The sequence below is a fragment of the Neoarius graeffei genome, chromosome 1 (assembly GCF_027579695.1).
Source record: "Neoarius graeffei isolate fNeoGra1 chromosome 1, fNeoGra1.pri, whole genome shotgun sequence".
Classification (NCBI taxonomy): Eukaryota; Metazoa; Chordata; class Actinopteri; order Siluriformes; family Ariidae; genus Neoarius; species Neoarius graeffei.
In genome coordinates, this window is record NC_083569.1 from 84532388 (window position 1) to 84551409 (window position 19022).

At 40.5% G+C, this 19022-nt stretch overlaps 1 protein-coding gene across 1 annotated transcript; it reads left to right on the top strand.

Moving 5' to 3' along the window:
- The first annotated feature begins 394 nt into the window (after positions 1-394).
- LOC132900033 (zinc finger protein RFP-like) lies at positions 395-18484 on the top strand. Its single transcript, XM_060942101.1, has 7 exons — positions 395-479; positions 2378-2934; positions 3097-3192; positions 3313-3546; positions 3643-3781; positions 3893-3919; positions 17780-18484. Exons 1-7 carry the CDS (start codon positions 416-418, stop codon positions 18325-18327), a joined length of 1665 nt encoding a protein of 554 aa, XP_060798084.1. The 5' UTR covers positions 395-415; the 3' UTR covers positions 18328-18484.
- Positions 18485-19022: the final 538 nt, after the last annotated feature.

Genomic DNA, 19022 nt, shown 5'->3' on the forward strand with positions numbered 1-19022 from the left:
TAAAAATACAATTATACCTTATACTTGATGACCTAATTTCCCAACTGTGTGAGCTGTGCTGAATTTACTGGATGAAAGGTGTGTGTTAGAAGTCCAGAGGTGATCACTGGATGAAACATAAACACTTATAGAAACATATCAGTCAGTGAGAAACTGTGAATGATCCAGTTCCTGAGCTGAGAGCTGTGAGAATGATCAGTGAAATCCTGTGTTTATTACAATCTAATGAAGATGAGAATGTTTACGTGTGTTTTATATCACAGTCTAAATGCTTCCAGTGTCATTGCTGAGGTTTAACACTGCAGACAGGCCTGTGGAGTCAAACAGACTAATCAGTAACACCTCATACTGTTACATGTGTGAACTGAATGATGTGATTTCTGACTGAAAAGGTTCAAAACACAGGAGGAAGAAAATGGCTGAATCTTCATCACCAGCAAAAGACAGAAGGAGAAGCATGGATGAACCACGTTCATCATGTAAGTTAAACAGCTCATACATGATTGTTTATGTTTATTAAATAGTTATGCAGCAGTAAGTTACTGTTTCTGTCATAACTAATTCACAGGGACTTGTACTGCATGGTGGATGAGCTACATAATTTAATGAAGGACTATGAAATTTTGGCTGAAATGAAGGGTTATAGAAATGATCTCAGTGAATGGTTTCATTGTTTTTCTGGTGACTTTGTGCCACTTTTCATATCACACTTGTGTTATAATGCAGGAACATCTTAGCCATTTATTGATGCTGTATATTGACATTGTGTATCTGTGGAGGATATTTTAGACTTTATGTATTTAAATATGTAACTCAAAGATATTCAATAATTAGATATGTGGTTAAATGTGACAGGAAATAAATTGTACTGGAGAAGTATTGGGGCAGGAAAAAATGTGACAATGTTTTGTTCTGATTTAAATGTTTATTTATTAAAACAAAAGTGAATGACAAAAAAGTAACATGAAATAAATAAAAATGAGCATCCTCTCTGAAATCTGTCACTTTCATCCATCCTTATTAAAATCTGATGAAACTCCATGTGTAATTAAATAAAATTTCTTTACAAACTAAAAAGACAAAAATAGTAACAAATATATAGAACCTGATAAAGAAATATGCACAGACATTACCTCATAATGTACAATATTCTTTTGTGAATTCTGTTACTGAATAATGTAGGATGGTGTCAGGGTGCAGGCACTTACAGCTGTATGTGCAGGGGAGAGCGGGGAAGCAAACTGGAGACCAAGCCAAATCACAAGATGAGAATCATAGTCGAGAAAACAGGCAGGGGTCGATCAGTCCACAGAGCAATACAGACTAGACTAGAGAGTGTGGTGAGAATAACGAGAAACAGGGTCAAGGAAACTAGAAGGCAAATAGAGTAAACAAACAGCTCGGTACACAGGAGTGAAGACTGGACAATACTTCGCGTCTTTGAGGTGTGAGAGGGGTTTAGTAGCAGGGATAGTGATTAGTGGAATCACAGACAGGTGTAATTAGAACTCAGGTGACAGAGGGCGCTGTGGATCTTAAGGTTGTAATTATTAGCGTCCATGTTTGTAGTCTGTCTTGAGCTGTCGCTCTTAACGTTATTACTGACAGAAACACCCCACCCCCGTGGGAGCTCCCTCTGGGAGCTAAACACTTCCTGGGGCGGCCTCTCCCCCTTGGTGCAGGCTTGTTGGGTTATTGGGAATGATACTCTTGAGTTAAGAGAGAATCTAAGATGTCCTTGGCTCCCACCCAGCTTCGCTCCTTGGGTCCGTAGCCCTCCCAATCTACCAAGTACTCTAGTTGACCCCTTCTGCATCTAGAGTCGAGGATCTTGTTTACCTGGTAGATGGGCCCTCTTTCAGGGCATAGGGGGAGATATTTTGGGTGGGAATATTTTGGTGAGTGACTTCGTGAAAGAAAAGTATTTTATTGTTGGAGTGTTGCACTGATTCTGTATAAGAGGAATAAAGCACTCAAGCCTGAACAGTTTTATGGAAAAATAATCAGCTCTGGGAGGAAAACAACTTTGTCATTCTTGTTAATGCAGGAGGTTCTGGGTTTTATTTCTGATGTAAGATCTACAGTACACCTGTAAATACCTTTGACTGTAAAATTCATTAAAAGTATTCTACAAAAATGGTTTGACCAAAACATTAAATGACGCACTGATAAGTGCCTTTAGATGTCAGCTGTAAGTGAGTTTAGAATAAAAAGCCTTTTTGGTATCAGTCCAGAAAAACGTGTAGAAATTCTGGTGTGTGATTTTCACACCTACACTACAGATGCAGTGGACTGAATAGAGACAAGGTTGAAACAAATTCCAGTATTTCTACACTATTTATAAACAATGTATAACATTATTTTCTCTCAACCCTAGTTTCTGGTGACTCCAGCAGCCTCCTGTCTGAAGAGCAGCTGCTGTGTTCGATCTGTCTGGATGTGTTCACTGATCCAGTCACCACTCCATGTGGACACAACTTCTGTAAGAGCTGCCTTACACAGTGCTGGGAGAAGAGTCAACACTGTCACTGTCCATTATGTAAAGAGAAATTCACCAAGAAACCTGAACTGAAGATTAACACAACATTGAGAGAGGTTGCAGATCTCTTCAAGAAGAAACGTGGTCCTGACAAACCTCAGGTTCTGTGTGATGCCTGCACTGGAGAGAAGCTGAAGGCCCTGAAATCCTGTCTGGATTGTTCTGCAAGTTTGTGTAAAACTCATCTAGAGTTTCATAATTATGTGCCCAAACTTAAGAAACACAAATTAATAAACCCTGTGGAGAACCTGGAGGACTACATATGCCAGAAACATGAGAGACCGCTGGAGCTGTTCTGTAGAGATGATCAGATGTGTGTGTGTCAGTTCTGCACTGAAGGAGACCACAAGAATCACAACACTGTTCCTATAGAGGAGGAGAGCGGAGAGAGGAAGGTGAGAAACACTGATTAACATCAACTTTAGACATTATTATAGAAAATACAAATTAATTTATCCAGTGGTAGATCAGATTGGAAATTTCTGAGATCAAATTCCAGGACAAAAGGTACAAAAGTATTAAAAATATCAATTATTTATCTTCTGCTCTGTCCTCAGACTCAGCTGGGGAAAACACAGACAGATGTGCAGCAGATGATTCAGGACCGACTGAAGAAGATCCAAGAGATCAAACACTCAGTCGAGCTCAGCAAAGTGTGTGGAAAATAGTTTATGTATTGTTTGCTTGAATCTGTAGAAATGAACAATCTGCAATAAAGATTAGTTCATTATTCAGTGTGATGTAAAGAAAGTGAAAATGTGTTGCTCCTTTAGAGAAGCACAGAGAAAGAGAAAGCAGACAGTGTTGAAGTCTTCACTGCTCTGATTCGCTCCATTGAGAGAAGTCAGGCTGAGCTGCTCGAGGTGATGGAGGAGAAGCAGAGCGCAGCAGAGAGGCAGGCTGAAGGACTCATTAAAGAGCTGGAGCAGGAAATCACTGTGCTAAAGAGGAGAGACACTGAGCTGGAGCAGCTCTCACACACTGAGGAGCATCTCCACCTCCTACAGGTCAGTGTTCCTCTCTCTGCTCACTGGCAATGCAGAACATCACAGAACAACACTCACCATGCTGAGGGATTTCTCCTCTCTCCTGCTCTACTGTAGATTTACTCCTCCATGTGCAGCCCTCCACACACCAAGAACTGGACTGAGATCAGTATTAACACTGATCTGAGTGGGGACACTGTGAGGACAGCTCTGTCTCAGCTTCAGCAGACTCTGAATGAGAAGTTGACAGAAACAGGTGAGAAATTTTCAGAATGAACTTTTTTTGCGACATAAATCTAAAATGTGTTCTATACAAACCATCTGAAATCTAATGAAAGTGATGTTTTGTTGTAATTATTTTCCACAGAACTGAAGAGGATTCAGCAGTATGCAGGTACAGTGAGGTTTCTGTTTCCTCTCATATTATAATGTACAGATCATCATTACACCACTGCATCATCAGACTTATTTTCATCTGTAGATCTCTCCAGCTAAAAGGAAGTCTTAAAGTGTCTCTCATTATCCTCCTCACTACACTGTAAAAACGAAAATGTTGAGAAAACTCAAATTATCAAGGAAACATGATGCAATAGATTTTTGAATTGTCTCAACTTTTGACTACTGTCATTGACTTTTACTAGTTTTCAAGTTTAGACAAGAGTTCTGCAGACTTTAATTTTCTTGTTCACATAATTTTGATAATCTTACGAGGCTAACCATGAAATTCTTGCTTCAATAACATGTATTTCTATCTTCAACAAATACAGAAATTCCTGCTGAATAAACACACAATTCTTGATTCAGTGAGATAGAAATATTGCTTTGTAAATCAATAAAAATGCATGCTGCTGTAATAAGTAAATTAATATTTAACTAAAATGAAGAGCACAAAGCGTTAAGTTAGCCGACACTGTTTATTTCTCTTGGTAAACATCGTGGTGAACAGGACATGCATACATAAAATAATTGCCTGTCCAAGTGTATCTTGAAGTTGTAAATGAGCGCTAATCACAATGAACTAGACAAGTTTAAAATTGCACAAACATTGAAATTTTAGTAGAGATGAAAGTGGAGCAAAGAAAAAAATCCTGAACTTTTGAAAGTCAAACTAAGATGGGGGGGGCAACGTCCCCCAAAAAATTTTTAATAACATAACACGCAAAACCCTGCATTCTAGTACTTATTTTCACTAAAACAAGTTATAACTTTTAAGCCTTTTTCATGTACATTAACCTCCTAAGGCCCAAGCTGTTTTTTTTACATGCATTTTTTATTTCTCTTTGCTATTTGGGCTTCTTAGAACCTGATTAGAATAAAAACTAAGCATCATCTTTTGATAAGATGTACTTTTAGAGAAAAAGTATGTCCACATATGTGGATTCTTGTTCCGAATTTCCATAAAGTGCTGTCTACGCATGTGACCGCTAAGCCCAAGGAGGTTAATGATTAACCTGTCAAAAATATCAAATTTAATTCCCCTCGTTAATGAGTAATTTTCAGGAGTGCATTTAGAAAACGCGGAGATTTTCCTGCTACGCAGTTCATTACTTTGAAAAAAATCAGACAGTTGAAGGTAAAGTCAGCAAAATCCCAAAACGGTACTGTTAAAAAGTAAAGGTCTGTTAGAGTTTCTAAAGCTTTCAGGTTTCAATGTTGGGGACATTGAGCCTCGTTTATCAATCTTTTAGTCGAGTTGTGCGTTTGCAGAAGCTAAAGTGAACTAAACATTTACAATTCATATTTTTGCGAGTTGAAGCCAATTGTTTACATTAGTTCGTATTGTCTGTAAATGTAAACACACCAATGAATACCAAATTTCTCATGTAAATCAGGGGCGTAGTGTGTGTGTGCTGAATTAATCAAACTCTAAGCCTTAAATATATTTCTTCTGTTTTTTACCATGTCTGTTTAATTTAAGTGAATGTTTTAAAAATGGTTTTTGTGTTGTATTTGCTTGTACAGTTATTTCATTATTTAAGGTCTGAACGCATAGAATTACTGCCCAAATCTGATGAGACGAGAGTTTTGCCCTAAAGAGCTGCTTTTTCTTTTATCCAGTGCGCATGCCCAGTTCACAAGCATCATGGGAACTGGAGTTCTCATAATTTTGAAAACTTTGTATTCATCATTTATAAGATCTAGACATGAAACTGTATTAATAGCTGCACTATTAATTATTAAAACACATTAATAGTCTTGTAGAGTGCTCGCGGACCACTCGTGACTTTCCTGATAACTTTCCAGTTACAAGTTTCGGACTATCAACACACAATGAATATAAAATAAAATACAGATGATCTACTCACCAAACGCTGAAACTAACTGATTAAGAAGCAGATTTTTTCCTCTGATGATGTTAAGGGAAGAGGATCTCTTCTCTTGGATTTCTAACAGTGATGAGATTCACAAACGATTCGGATCTTCTTCGGGACGAAACATAAATGACTCGATCGAGCGAATCGATACAGACGCATGGACTGCATTTGTTGAGTTCATGCACACGTAATGGGTTGAGGAAAGTTCATACTTTAATTTCATGCAGCATGAGAGTGTGATTATTGTTTACAATTTGAAAACAGGAATACAAATAAGGTTTCCGTAGATTCTGAGTCAAGAATCAAGAGTGAATCAAGTAAATTGATTCATACGCATGCGAGTTTGTTCTAAAGAATCGATTCAGTGAAGCTTTCGTTGAGATCATAATGCACAATGTACAGAATGTCCGTATTTTATACGGATTTGATTCAATAAACATAGTATACGGGCGTACAAATAAAGTTATACGGATTCTTTTTAACAAAAAAAAAACTTCAATATTTATTTAGAGCTATAATCAATTCCCACAATGATAAAAGAGCACATAACATTTACACTTTGTGGTTTTTTTGTCAAACATTGCAGCTTTGTATTCATTCTTAAAGTTTATTGAATAAAAAGTACCTGGGATATATCATTGTTAATTATCATTCAAATTTTAGGTAAATCATTTTAATTTGCATCTTATAAGGATTTTATAAGGGAAATAAGGATTTTGGAAGTTGGTTATACAGGTTTGATTGACCAAAGGTTTGACATTTATGCACACCAGGAACACAGTTCTGACTGTTCATGTCCAGAGTACTGATTTGTTGTTTCATTATTTTGTGCATATCCAGTAATGCCTTATATAAATGCTAAAACAATTACATTACACAGCTTCCAGAGATTGCAAATACCTGAATGAGGATAAATCAAAACTGAGCCGGCCAAATTGTCTAGAATCTGTGTAGAATGCTAAACCACAGCAATTCATCCAATCCTGTGGGTTTTTTCTCGGGGTCCGGGTACCTTAATACAATAATACAATTAATATAATACAATTTTTCCCCCCATGGTGGCACGAAGGAATCAGTCCCGAGATTAATTAGGGTAATTATTATGGGTTTAACATAAAAAGCGCGCTCTTCCCGTGACCGCTCCTTCACTTCACGAGGGTCACCTTCCCGTAAACAAATTACGAGGATAGCCTTCCCGTGTTTTTACACGAGGTTTAACCAATCTTCCCGTGGCTCTAAAGAACATCCCGTAAACAAATTCTACGAGGATCACCAAAATAAAAACATCCCGTAAACAAAAGTCTACGAGGATCACACGAGGATTATCATCGTCCCTTTACACGAGGATTACCAATAAAATCGTCCCGCAGACAAAATCTACGAGGATTACCAAATAAAAACAACTGTTTTTTTTTTTTTCTGATACTACCAACCAGGCGGAAGTCCAACCAATCAAATTAATCAATTAAAATAATTTACTCCTTACCTGATTGGGAAGTATCATCCCGGACGAGCCCCCAAATTGTTAGGTTCAACCCAGTCTGAAACGGTCAATCGGTCAACTTATTTCTCGGGACCCCCGCCCTCGTACCACCTGCAGAATTCTGGGACGGAACACCGCAAAAAAACAGAGAACCAGAGATCGGTTTAACTACTGTTTATTCACAGTATTCTCGCCAAAGATGAAAGATTACAAACACCTTTTATAACAAATCATAATCTCTCCAAACGGCTATTGTGTCTGTCAAATGTGTGTGTGTTTGTATGTGACCTCAGAGAGGTGTGTGTGTGTGTGTGTGTGTGTGTCTATGGGAGGGTGTGAGTGAGTGACATCATTTTGATATCTGTGTCTATGTGCTAGGTCAGCAAATCGCATCTTAATTCCATATGTATGTGTGTGTGAATGAAACCTTCAGTCATAAGCAAAATAATATTTCAGCAATTCAGCAATTTCATTTACGCACGTCAAAGCGCGCGAGATGTTTTTACGACAATGTTTTAAACAAAGACTATGTTTGGTCTAACAAAGAAGGGTTCTTCTCCACTGGACGAAGGTCAGGCTACACAGGAACAGTTTAAAATCACTGCCATAGTATATGCAATAGTCCAAAATAATAAAGGATCTTAAAAAGCTCTAAAATATAAAGTCTTAACTCTTTGTTCAGCAATAAGGCTACCATTACATCCAACATTAAAGTGTGTGTGGGTCGATCTGACATCAAAACAGACCTTGGCGTCGTTCAGACACATCTCTGATCAAAAATACACATTTCATAAACAAAATGTTCCCAAACAATGTCCAGCCGAGACAGAAGGTCATTTTTAACTGAACCTTAAGTTTAACTGAACCTTAAGTTAATCCTTAATTTTGTCACCATTTTAATAAAGTACTGCCTTCTTGGTCAAGAATAATACTTATATAAACCTAACAGTCCCCAGGAGGCGGCACAGTGGTGTAGTGGTTAGCGCTGTCGCCTCACAGCAAGAAGGTCCTGGGTTCGAGCCCCGGGGCCGGCGAGGGCCTTTCTGTGTGGAGTTTGCATGTTCTCCCCGTGTCCGCGTGGGTTTCCTCCGGGTGCTCCGGTTTCCCCCACAGTCCAAAGACATGCAGGTTAGGTTAACTGGTGACTCTAAATTGACTGTAGGTGTGAGTGTGAATGGTTGTGTCTATGTGTCAGCCCTGTGATGACCTGGCGACTTGTCCAGGGTGTACCCCACCTTTCGCCCGTGGTCAGCTGGGATAGGCTCCGGCTTGCCTGCGACCCTGTAGAGGGATAAAGCGGCTAGAGATAATGAGATGAGATGAGTCCCCAGGAGGTCTTTGCTGGTGATTCGATTAAATTCTTCAGATATATGAATACAAACAATAAAATAATATAATTAATTGGACAATAATGATTCTGTTCGGGGTTTTTTTTCTTAACAGAACATTCCTAGGAAGCTACAATACAATTACTCTATAAAAATGTATATCATTTAGTTTTGGCAAAAAAGTTTCATTGTTTCACTGGCATCCGTAAAGACAAATCCTAAGGACTAACAATTAATCTGACTATGACACATCAATAATAATAATAATAATAATAATAATAAACAGATTAAATTTATATAGCACCTTTCTCAAAACCCAAGGTCGCTTTACAATTATAGACAGAGAGAAAATAAATAAATAAATAAATAAATAAAAGTCCACCAAATAGGGGTCAGGATGTCATTCCAGTGGTGTAGCAGCCACAGTTCCACCAAAAGACGCACGAAAACAAGTCCCACACCGCCAGCACAGCCACCGTGACGCCGCCAGCAACATGGCTCGAACACCACACCATGGATCCACAAAGCGAGCACAGAAGCACCGCCACGCAGAGCGCTGGTATGTCCTAAACCTATCTGTGAAGATTCTCAATCATCCAGGTCATAGTAAACTGTGGGTGGTAGAAAAGGGCAACTGGACTTGCTTGAAGATTCTTGAAAACGTTTCACCTCTCGTCCGAAAGGCTTCCTCAGTTCTGTCTGACGAATAGGGAGTATTAGATATTATCTGATACTCCCTATTAGTCAGACAGAACTGAGGAAGCCTTTCGGACGAGAGGTGAAACGTTTTCAAGAATCTTCAAGCAAGTCCAGCTGCCCTTTTCTACCACCCACAGTATGTCCTAAACCGCCTGCACAACCGCCACGATGCCACCGAGCAACATCGCTCGGAACGTCACGCCAAGCATTAAAGCACAGAGCGCTAGACAACCACAATGTTAAAATGAGCAACGAGCTCACTGCAGTCCATAGCTGGGAGCACAGGCATCACCCACAGCTAACCAAGGCCTGGAGGGAACCGACGTCCAAAACTGGGTCCGGAGCTACACCACAACCGGCGGACAAAACACTCAAATAAACATCAAACTACACAAACGCACAGAAAAAAGAAAAAAAATTGTTCTAATTTAAAAGTTGAATTAGGGAACATACTCCTTGGGAGGACAAATTCTATTACAAATTGTGGGGCTGATAGTGTAGTGAGTTGGAGTGTGTGGAGTGGCCTGTGCAGGGTTTTTTTTTTTTTTTAGAAAAATCTAGTATGAGGGCGCTCACCATGGCAGGGGGAGATGGTGCAGGGGTGTCCCCCCCCCCCCCCTTCCGCCGTGCGAAGCCTTTGAAAAATTGATGCTACAATGGGACATTCTGAGGCTATCTGAGAGGGAAATTGTAACAAAATTGTTTGTCAACATTGAAAAAAAAAATAAAACTGTCACAAACGCTTAAATCAAATTCTAATACCTCAATTCAAATTACACAATACTAATTCCTCATGATTCAAATAGAAATTTATAATTCAAATGAATCAAATGTAAAGTATTAAACATTCACCAGAGAAATCTGTTGTTTTTTTATTATACTAGAATAAGGTAAAGTTAGTTGTTCAAAATGAAAAAAATAATTCCAGAGCAAAATTATTTTCTTTAAAAGGAAACTAAAAAAGTAAACACTCTAAATTTGGAATCCAACCCAAAATCACAAAGTTTGAAACCATGCAAAAAATGTAAGAGCGCTAAAAAAAATTATTATTATTTTCTTTTTGTTTTATACACATATACACACACACGAACTTTTCCTGGAACTCGGCCTTTTTCTCATTTTGCTTTTCCACTGAATACTCATACCCCTTTTCCACCAAATCAGTTCCAGGGCTGGTTCGGGGCCAGTGCTGGTGCTGGTTCACAACTCGTTCAACTTGCGAGCAAGCTGAGAACCAGTTTACTTTTCCATAGCTCGGGGTGCTACGCGGAGCCACATCATTACGTCACTGTATATGTCAGTTACGTCACTGCGTTTGTATAAACCTTGGCGCGAACATCGTAGCAACAACAACACGGAAAAGAAGCAGCAGCAGCAACAACAACAATAATAATGGATGACTTCGCGTTTGTACAGCTGCTGCTTCTCGCCGCTTAAAAATGGTGACCTTTCACGATCTTGCTATTGTTGTTGGTCTTAACAACTCCGCACCCCCGCTGACATAAGCGGTTCTTTCCTCTGGCCCAGCAAAGAGTTGGTGCTAGCCTGGAACCAGTTTTTCTGGCCCCAGAGCCAGTTCTTTGTCAGTGGAAACAGAAAACCCGGTTCCAAACTAAGCACTGGCCCCGAACCAGCCCTAGAACTGCTTTGGTGGAAAAGGGGCATCAGTGCCTTCATCAGAGCAAGACATCTGTCTTTGTTCATCACGGATTCCGCGACGCCGCTGTCACAGCGCTCGGTTGGCATGTCCTTCAATGAGCACGACCGCTTCAATGAGCTTCAATTGGCAGCACGGACCGATCCCTCGATTGTTGCGATCTCGCCATCGGAAACATCTTTATCCGCTTTGTGACAGAAAAAAGAAGTCATCTTCTTCTGTCCCGGACAGTCTTTGGCTTTCTTCCATTTCGTGCCGCTGGATGACATCTTTAAATGCCCAAGTGTCAACAAAAACAACTCACAAACTTCTTCTGTCCAAAGCTCCTGTGCCAGTGGGTGAAACGTCATTCAGTCTCGAGAAATCTCTCTCGACAAGTCAGCTGACCTTGTATGTAACCTATGTCAAATCTCACGAGAGCAGCTGCGACAAGTAAACAACTAAACAACATGGCGCCTCGGTCTGGAAAAGGCCAATTCGGATCATTTTTGCACCATTTGACGGTGTATCTACTATGATTGGAATGGAGTCATTATAATGTATTTGATGATCAGACACATTGTCACGTGGTGTTGCTGGGATGTTTTCATGGAGAAAAGATCATTTTGAGAAAGACTGCATGTTGTGCAGTAGCATATAAGTGCATGGCCTAAGTGCGACTTGGGGTTCAATCGGCATTTCGGTAAGGGGGCGCACACCAAGAGTAAGAGGGTGCAGCGCCCCTGTTCCCCGGTTTAGAAGAAAGCATGGTATAGTATAGCTTGCCAATATAGCTTATAACAGATTGCGCATTTTGTCAGTTATAGACAATGTGGTAAAATCAGACCTACCCAATTGCACACACACTGCATTGGGCATTTGAACAATAAAATTAGGAAATAAATGAGCACAATCTTACCTCCTCAAAGGAAAACAGCGCAGGCCATCTCTCCTGGACCTCGGATACCATAGGCTGCCCCTCTACTACCTCTCTCCGCCTAAGGGAAAATGTCAGCTCCAGCTTGTGCCGCATCATTGTCAGGTTCTCTTTCTTCTTCATTTCATCAACCAGAGCAACTCTTCAAGAGTAGAATCATCATGGTGTTGTGGATAATCTGGAACATGGTTGACCTCTCCATGTTTGGGCTTTTTCAGGGTGAACAGGCGGTCATCCTCATCTCCACCTTTTCTTTTCCTGTTCACATCCACCTCATTGCAGCCTGCCTGGTGCAGCTTTGACCTGTAGTTTCCAAGCTTGTACTGGATACTTGTTTTCCATCCTTCATAGCCTGTGATGCTACCTAGCTCCTTAAGAACCAGGGAAGAGGTAACTGATTGAAGTTCATCTTTGTCAGGGTAGCTTTTGATTTCAAAAATTGCCTGTGCAATTTAATCCAAAATGCCCATTTTATTGTCTCTTGTCACGTCAAGGCCCTTCTTTGACTTTTCGTACATCTCATTACCCTTACGCAATTTCAACTCAACATCATATGAGAACTTAGGGATCGGGAACGGAGAGAGACGCTCAGCAACATGCCTTAAATTGCTCTGGATAGAGTCTGAGCTAGACCTGAAATGCTCAGAGTGAACACTGGCTGTATCAAGAGCGGACACTGAACCAATCGAATGGTCACTGGATTGGTTAAGTTGAGATGAATTACAGTCCCGCATAATATGCAGGACTGCATGCTCAGCTGGTAATTCAGACATTGTCAAATTGCATAATGCACTGCCAAAATCTGGATCCTCAAACTGTAGTGAGAAATCAGCTTCAAGTCTGTCTCTCTTTCAGTCCATCAATCAGTTCACTGACAGATTCTGGTACAGCAAGCTGTATTTGTCTGGCTTCTTTGGAGAAGACAACCACCCAAAGTAACAAAGTCTGAAAACAAGAGCAAAATAAAGAGCGGGAAATAGTCAAACTTGGTTCAAAAACATTTGACAAAATAAAGCCAAAGTCTTAGGTGATCACAGCCCAGAGTGATGTCTTCAAATTGCTTTCTTAATCTGAGCAGCAGCCAAAGTATTAATTTTATAATAAAAGCAAAAGAACCTTGACATCTCAGTGAAGCTAGTATAAGAAAATGTTTCATATATTAACCAGTTTTCAAAAGAATACATTAGTTTAATCTCAAATAATCAAGCAATTGCAGATACATGTCATCTCATCTCATCTCATTATCTCTAGCCGATTTATCCTGTTCTACAGGGTCGCAGGCAAGCTGGAGCCTATCCCAGCTGACTATGGGCGAAAGGCGGGGTACACCCTGGACAAGTCACCAGGTCATCACAGGGCTGACACATAGACACAGACAACCATTCACACTCACATTCACACCTACAGTCAATTTAGAGTCACCAGTTAACCTAACCTGCATGTCTTTGGACTGTGGGAGAAACCGGAGCACCCGGCACCCGGAGGAAACCCACGCGGACACGGGGAGAACATGCAAACTCCACACAGAAAGGCCCTCGCCGGCCACGGGGCTCGAACCCGGACCTTCTTGCTGTGAGGCGACAGCGCTAACCACTACACCACCGTGCCGCCCACAGATACATGTATATGTATGAAAATATAGATGTTCGTGTTTTATAACTGATTTGGTTCAGCATGAACTGAGAATGAAACATTTTCCCCCACATGCATGGACAGTTAAATGACTTAAATAAGACAGAATGTTCTGAGTAACTTAAATGGATTTCAATTTAAGCACAATTTTGAACAATGAAAACAATCCTACAGAATCTTAAAACTTGGACTATTTTTCCTCACATTTCACACATGAAAAGGTTAAATAAGTTCTTTGTTGAATCGACCCTTTAGTGTAAACAGCTGGCACAAGGAAACATACCATTCTGAGTTGCTTTAATGGAGATACGATCGATACTTTAGATCGATACTTTAGATCGATCCGCCCACCACTAGCTTTTCCATTCCTGCCGCAGCGTCCATTCGGGAGGCACTGGGAAGACTGTGCTCTTCTCCTGGGCCCAAGTCTAACCAACTTCGAAGCCCCTTCACTTTAATCAGCGAGTTTCCCGCATGGCGCTATACACTGGCTTGGATCTGCAGAATTGTAACATTTCTGACTGACAAATCACCCCGCGTTTGCGTTCATTGTGCGGCTACTGCTAACTGCAGAACCAGGTCACCCCTCCCCCTCCTCCCAGTGCTCATGGGCATCATTTCCTCCTCAAACAAAACTACACCATAATTCAATTACAACGCATTATAAACACACGCAGTGCGTTCCAACACACTAAAGTTAGCATAAAGTCGTGTTTGTGCAAGAATTCTTTTGAGGGTCACTAAGCTTGGAGTGCCATCTGTAGTAGGGTTGCCACCATTCAGAAATGAAAATAAGGGACGCCCACCACGGCTCCTTGGGGCCATGACCACCACGGGCACGACTCCCATGGGGTGGGGTGCCCGCAGCAGTGGTATGTTTTATTTTGTAGGTGTTTTTAGTAAACGGGTGATCAAGAAAGCAATTACTCATACTTAAAGCTTGAAATGCCTTATTGCCGATTCTGTAAAAGTGTATAATGTACAAGTGGGCAACAATGAACTTTTAAAATATAATCTAAATATATTGAGAACTTAATATCACTGTAAATGTAAGTGCGTAACTGTTCTTGGTGTAGGGACTCTCTTTGTGAACCTTGGGGACATTTTTACTTAGAGAGGAAAAAAGAGAACAAAAAACAACAAAAACACAACAAACATGTATGTCTGCTTATTCAAGAATGCAGAAAACAAGAAAGTGCAAAACATTACTCCTTCCCTCAACAGTCCGGAGTTCATCAGGAACTGTTGTGTTTCTCTTGTCTGTGGAGTAGACCAGATTTAAACAGTCAACAGATTTCCCTCACTTCTTTTTCCAAGTGTACTTCTTGTTACTCCTTGCTGCACTGAGTAACTCTTTGTCTTTCAAAGCGCTGTTGTAAAACTCTGAACAGGACTGCTCAAAGTTTAGAGTGATCAGGAGCTCACTCCTTATGAACTCCATGGAGCACCTGTTCCTGCAGTCACTCCATTTGTTGGCCATTCTTGAAAATACCCTTTCCACATATCCAGTGGATGCTGGGATGCTCAAGATGTGGCTGATGACAGACAGCATGTGAGGCAGGTCAGCTACTTGAAAGAGAGCCACCCACCTGGCAGCCACACCTTTGGACTTCCATTCATCCTCAGCATCTTCTTTGAGCCTCTTCAGAATGGGCTTTGCTGTGGAGCATGCATCATAAAGTTCATCCATGTTGACTTTATGGATGAGGTTGAGCTTTGTGGTTACCCTCTCAACATCACTGAAGGTCAAGGTGCCATGGTGCAGAGAAAGAGGTAGACATTTTTAAAAGGCCCGGGTTTTTTGAGCAGCGCCGGTGTGTGTGTGTCTGTCTGTCTCTAGGCAACCGTGACAGCGCCACACGCAGTGACGCAGGCAGCCAGGCGCAGACGCACAGAGCGGGACGCAGAGGGGAGGGGTTTGTGTCCTGGGTAGATCCCGCAACGGAGGATTTCCTGTTTTATTTTGTTCATTATTGTTAGATTTAGTGTTGATATGTGTGAGACAGACATGTGTATTGGACATTTATGAAAATACGGAACAAATCGCGTCCCGTATCTGTTCAATACGGGCATGGGCGTCGCCACCATTGAATATGAAGGGGACATGTCCCCCTCACATTTCATAATTCTTCGTTTGGACCCGCCCACATTTAACATAAAATATTAGTTCACCCAGCGCCGTTTCTATTGCTTCGTGAAAGAATCCATTCCACTTGACCGATAAGAGAATACACAGAGCACTGAAAATCCACTCCGGGTTTTCCGGGCGCTCCCTAGAACAGCTCGCCGCGCGCGAGGGAAGTGAATCTCAGCGCGGGTAGACATTTTTGGTGCAGCTGCTGGAAAGTGGAGGAGGTGACGTCAGCCCTATTGCAACCTCACAATGTCTAGCTTTTGCTAAAACCTTATTCTTTTGTTATCTGCCCTCAAAATTAACCCTAGGCCACGTTAAATTAATATGCAACTAAACAATGAAATAAGCTTAGCCTAATGGGGTATTCTTGGTTGATGATGAATTGTTTGCAGTATTTGCTCCTCCCCCAGACACAATGGACATAAGGAAATTCTTTACAAAGAAGCGGAAAGTCAGTCAGAATTTCCCCACAGGACAGGGTTTTTTTTTTGTCCCAATGGAAATGTCTAGTCAATGTTAGGAGATATATCAGCTAGCTTAACCTTAGCTATCATTTAATTCAAACCCAGTAGGCCTGCCTGACTGTAATGCCAAGAATGAGGTCAAGTCTGCTCTGATGATATTTATTGATTCCCTGTTTGATTTGAAGAACTTGTTTTGTCTGGTCTTTGGCAGTTTTCTGGAAAGTAAGATGGGAAATCAGTGTATGGGGAAGGAATAGTAGAGAGGAAAGCGATGGAGAGAGATGGATGTTATTCCAGGTGGATTGTGAAGGAAAGGGGGATAAAAGTTATGAAGTCGTAGAAATTGTGGTGGCACCAATGTAAGAAGGAGTTATATCTATAAATCTATTTGTTATACTAATCTGTAAATGTTACTGTAGTACCACCATTGCATGTAGGTTGACAAAACTGCACTTGTTCATTGTGTGAAGTTATCTTTTATGTGTCATTGCTTGACCCAGTGTAATTTTGTGTTATGAAGACTGCATGATGCCATGCCATTTTTGTTATGAGTATCGCTAAATCGGAAAAAAGTAAAATGCACCCACTAAAGTCACTGTTGGTGGTGAACAAAATTGCACCTGTTCATTGTGTGAAGTTATTTTTTATGTCACCGTTGCTTGACACAGTGTGATTTTGTGTTATGAAGTTTGCATGATGCCATGTCATGCCTGTTCATTGTGTGAGATTATGAATATTCTTATTTTTAAACATACAGTTGAGTGTCACTATTGCTTGGGCCAGTGGCATGTTGTGTTACATCTAAAATTAAATAGAAAACACAAAATAAAAAGTAAAATGCACCCATGAAGTCATTGTTGGTGATAAATTGTGTCACATTCATCTCATCATCTTAGGCAGAGCAGTGGGTTTAAAAACAGGCTGATGAATATATGGACTAGTTGAATGAGGACTTATTGTTGAGTCTCTAAAATAGTCATTGAATTAAGTGACTTTTGTAGGTAAAATTAGGTGTTTAACAACCTGTTAAAAATACACCAGAATGCAGGAAATGGCATCTAATTAATTAAAAATTTTCTGCCGGAGGACCCCCCGCCAGTGTGTCCCCCCCACATTAAAAATGCTTCTGACGCCCCTGAATACGGGACACAAGATTTAATTGCCAAATAAAGGACGATTCCGTATTTTACGGGACGGGTGGCGACCCTAGTCTGTAGCCTCGCTAGCAATGTTAGCTTTGGTGGTCGGACAAAATGAACCCATATTTCGTTTGAAACAGTAAACTGCGCTTCACTGTTAAATCCCTAGTCTAGTAAAACAACACTTACCTGCTTATCCAAACGTAAACGGTGGCAGTATTTTAAGAAACTCGCATCCACGGTGTCCCACAAGTTGAGTCGGAGTTCAAAATGTCCGACCAGCAAGTGACTCCCACAGCTCATGTGGCCACTACGGAGTTTCCATCAAGGGGCTAAACGGAACCTCTCTCTGCTCAGAAACCGGTGTTTACCTGTTATTAAAATGTGTGTTAAGATATGTAAATGCTACAAATGATCCTCACTACTGGATGATGATTTAATCTTTTTTACCTGCAAACTCACATCACACACTGTGTGTTTCTCTCAGTGGATGTGACTCTGGATCCTGATACAGCTCATCCCAAACTCATCCTGTCTGCTGATGGAAAACAAGTGACACATGGAGACAAGCGGCAGAAACTCACTGATACACCACAGAGGTTTGATTATTGTGTCTGTGTTGTGGGAAAGCAGAGTTTCTCCTCAGGGAGATTTTATTATGAGGTGCAGGTCAGAGGGAAAACTAAGTGGGATTTAGGAGTTGTGAGAGAGAACATTAACAGGAAGGGGGAGATTACAGCGACTCCTCAGAATGGATTCTGGACTGTGGTACTGAGGGATGAGAATCAGTACTGGGCTCGTGCTGGTCCCGATGTCCGCCTCCCACTGAGAGAGAAGGTGGAAACGGTGGGGGTGTTTGTGGATTATGATGAGGGTCTGGTCTCCTTTTATGATGTGAAGTCCAGATCTCATATCTACTCTTTCACTGGTCAGTCTTTCACTCAGAAACTCTATCCATACTTCAATCCTTGTTTAAATGATGTAGGTAAAAATTCAGCCCCACTGATCATCTCTCCTGTATTAAAGACTGAATGAATTTTCAACTCACAAATTTAATCATCTATTAAATGGTGAGAATAAATAGAAATATTTTACATTTTCTGGTTAATTTTAGAAATACATATTCCCCTTTAAAATGCTGTACAGTTTATTTTAATACCTGGGTTACTTTTTTGCAGAAACAAATAATTTTACTCCTACTGTCTGTTTTTACACATTTTGATTGTGGAACTTTGTCATGACAAATCAAATATTAATAAAGATTATTTACAGTTCACACTGAGTTTTACTGCAGAATTTAATCTGATCAGTAAAATGTATGAAGTTCAGCTGCTGATGTCTGTGTAAATGAAACCAAACAAAACTGTTTCTCCTTCAAACCTCATCAAACACAAACAAACTTGTATTTTATTTCGAAATAAAAGTGTCAGGGTTTTTCTGTTCTTCAAAATAGAAACGAATGAAGAAATGAATCCTCAATCTGCACTAAATCCTTCCATCTGCTGGTACAAAGGTGAAATGACGTGGGCCATTTGGGCTCAAAATACTAAATTAAAACAAATATGTTAAATGTAGGATGGCAGAGGGAGTCTCATTAATAGCGGAGCTCCAGTGGAGCACCATACCTAAGAAAAAATGGTAAACCCATCGAGTCGATTTTTTTTTGTGGTTGTACCACTAGCAGTGGCATAGTCAGGATTTTTTACATGGGGTGGCCAAAGGGGAACCAA

Bases quoted from the DNA above. Each gene is read 5' to 3' on its own strand.
- LOC132900033 (XM_060942101.1), top strand. From the start codon at position 416: ATGGCTGAATCTTCATCACCAGCAAAAGACAGAAGGAGAAGCATGGAT. The intron at 480-2,377 runs GTAAGTTAAACA...TCTCAACCCTAG, and splicing joins GGATGAACCACGTTCATCAT to TTTCTGGTGACTCCAGCAGC. The intron at 3,547-3,642 runs GTCAGTGTTCCT...GCTCTACTGTAG, and splicing joins AGCATCTCCACCTCCTACAG to ATTTACTCCTCCATGTGCAG.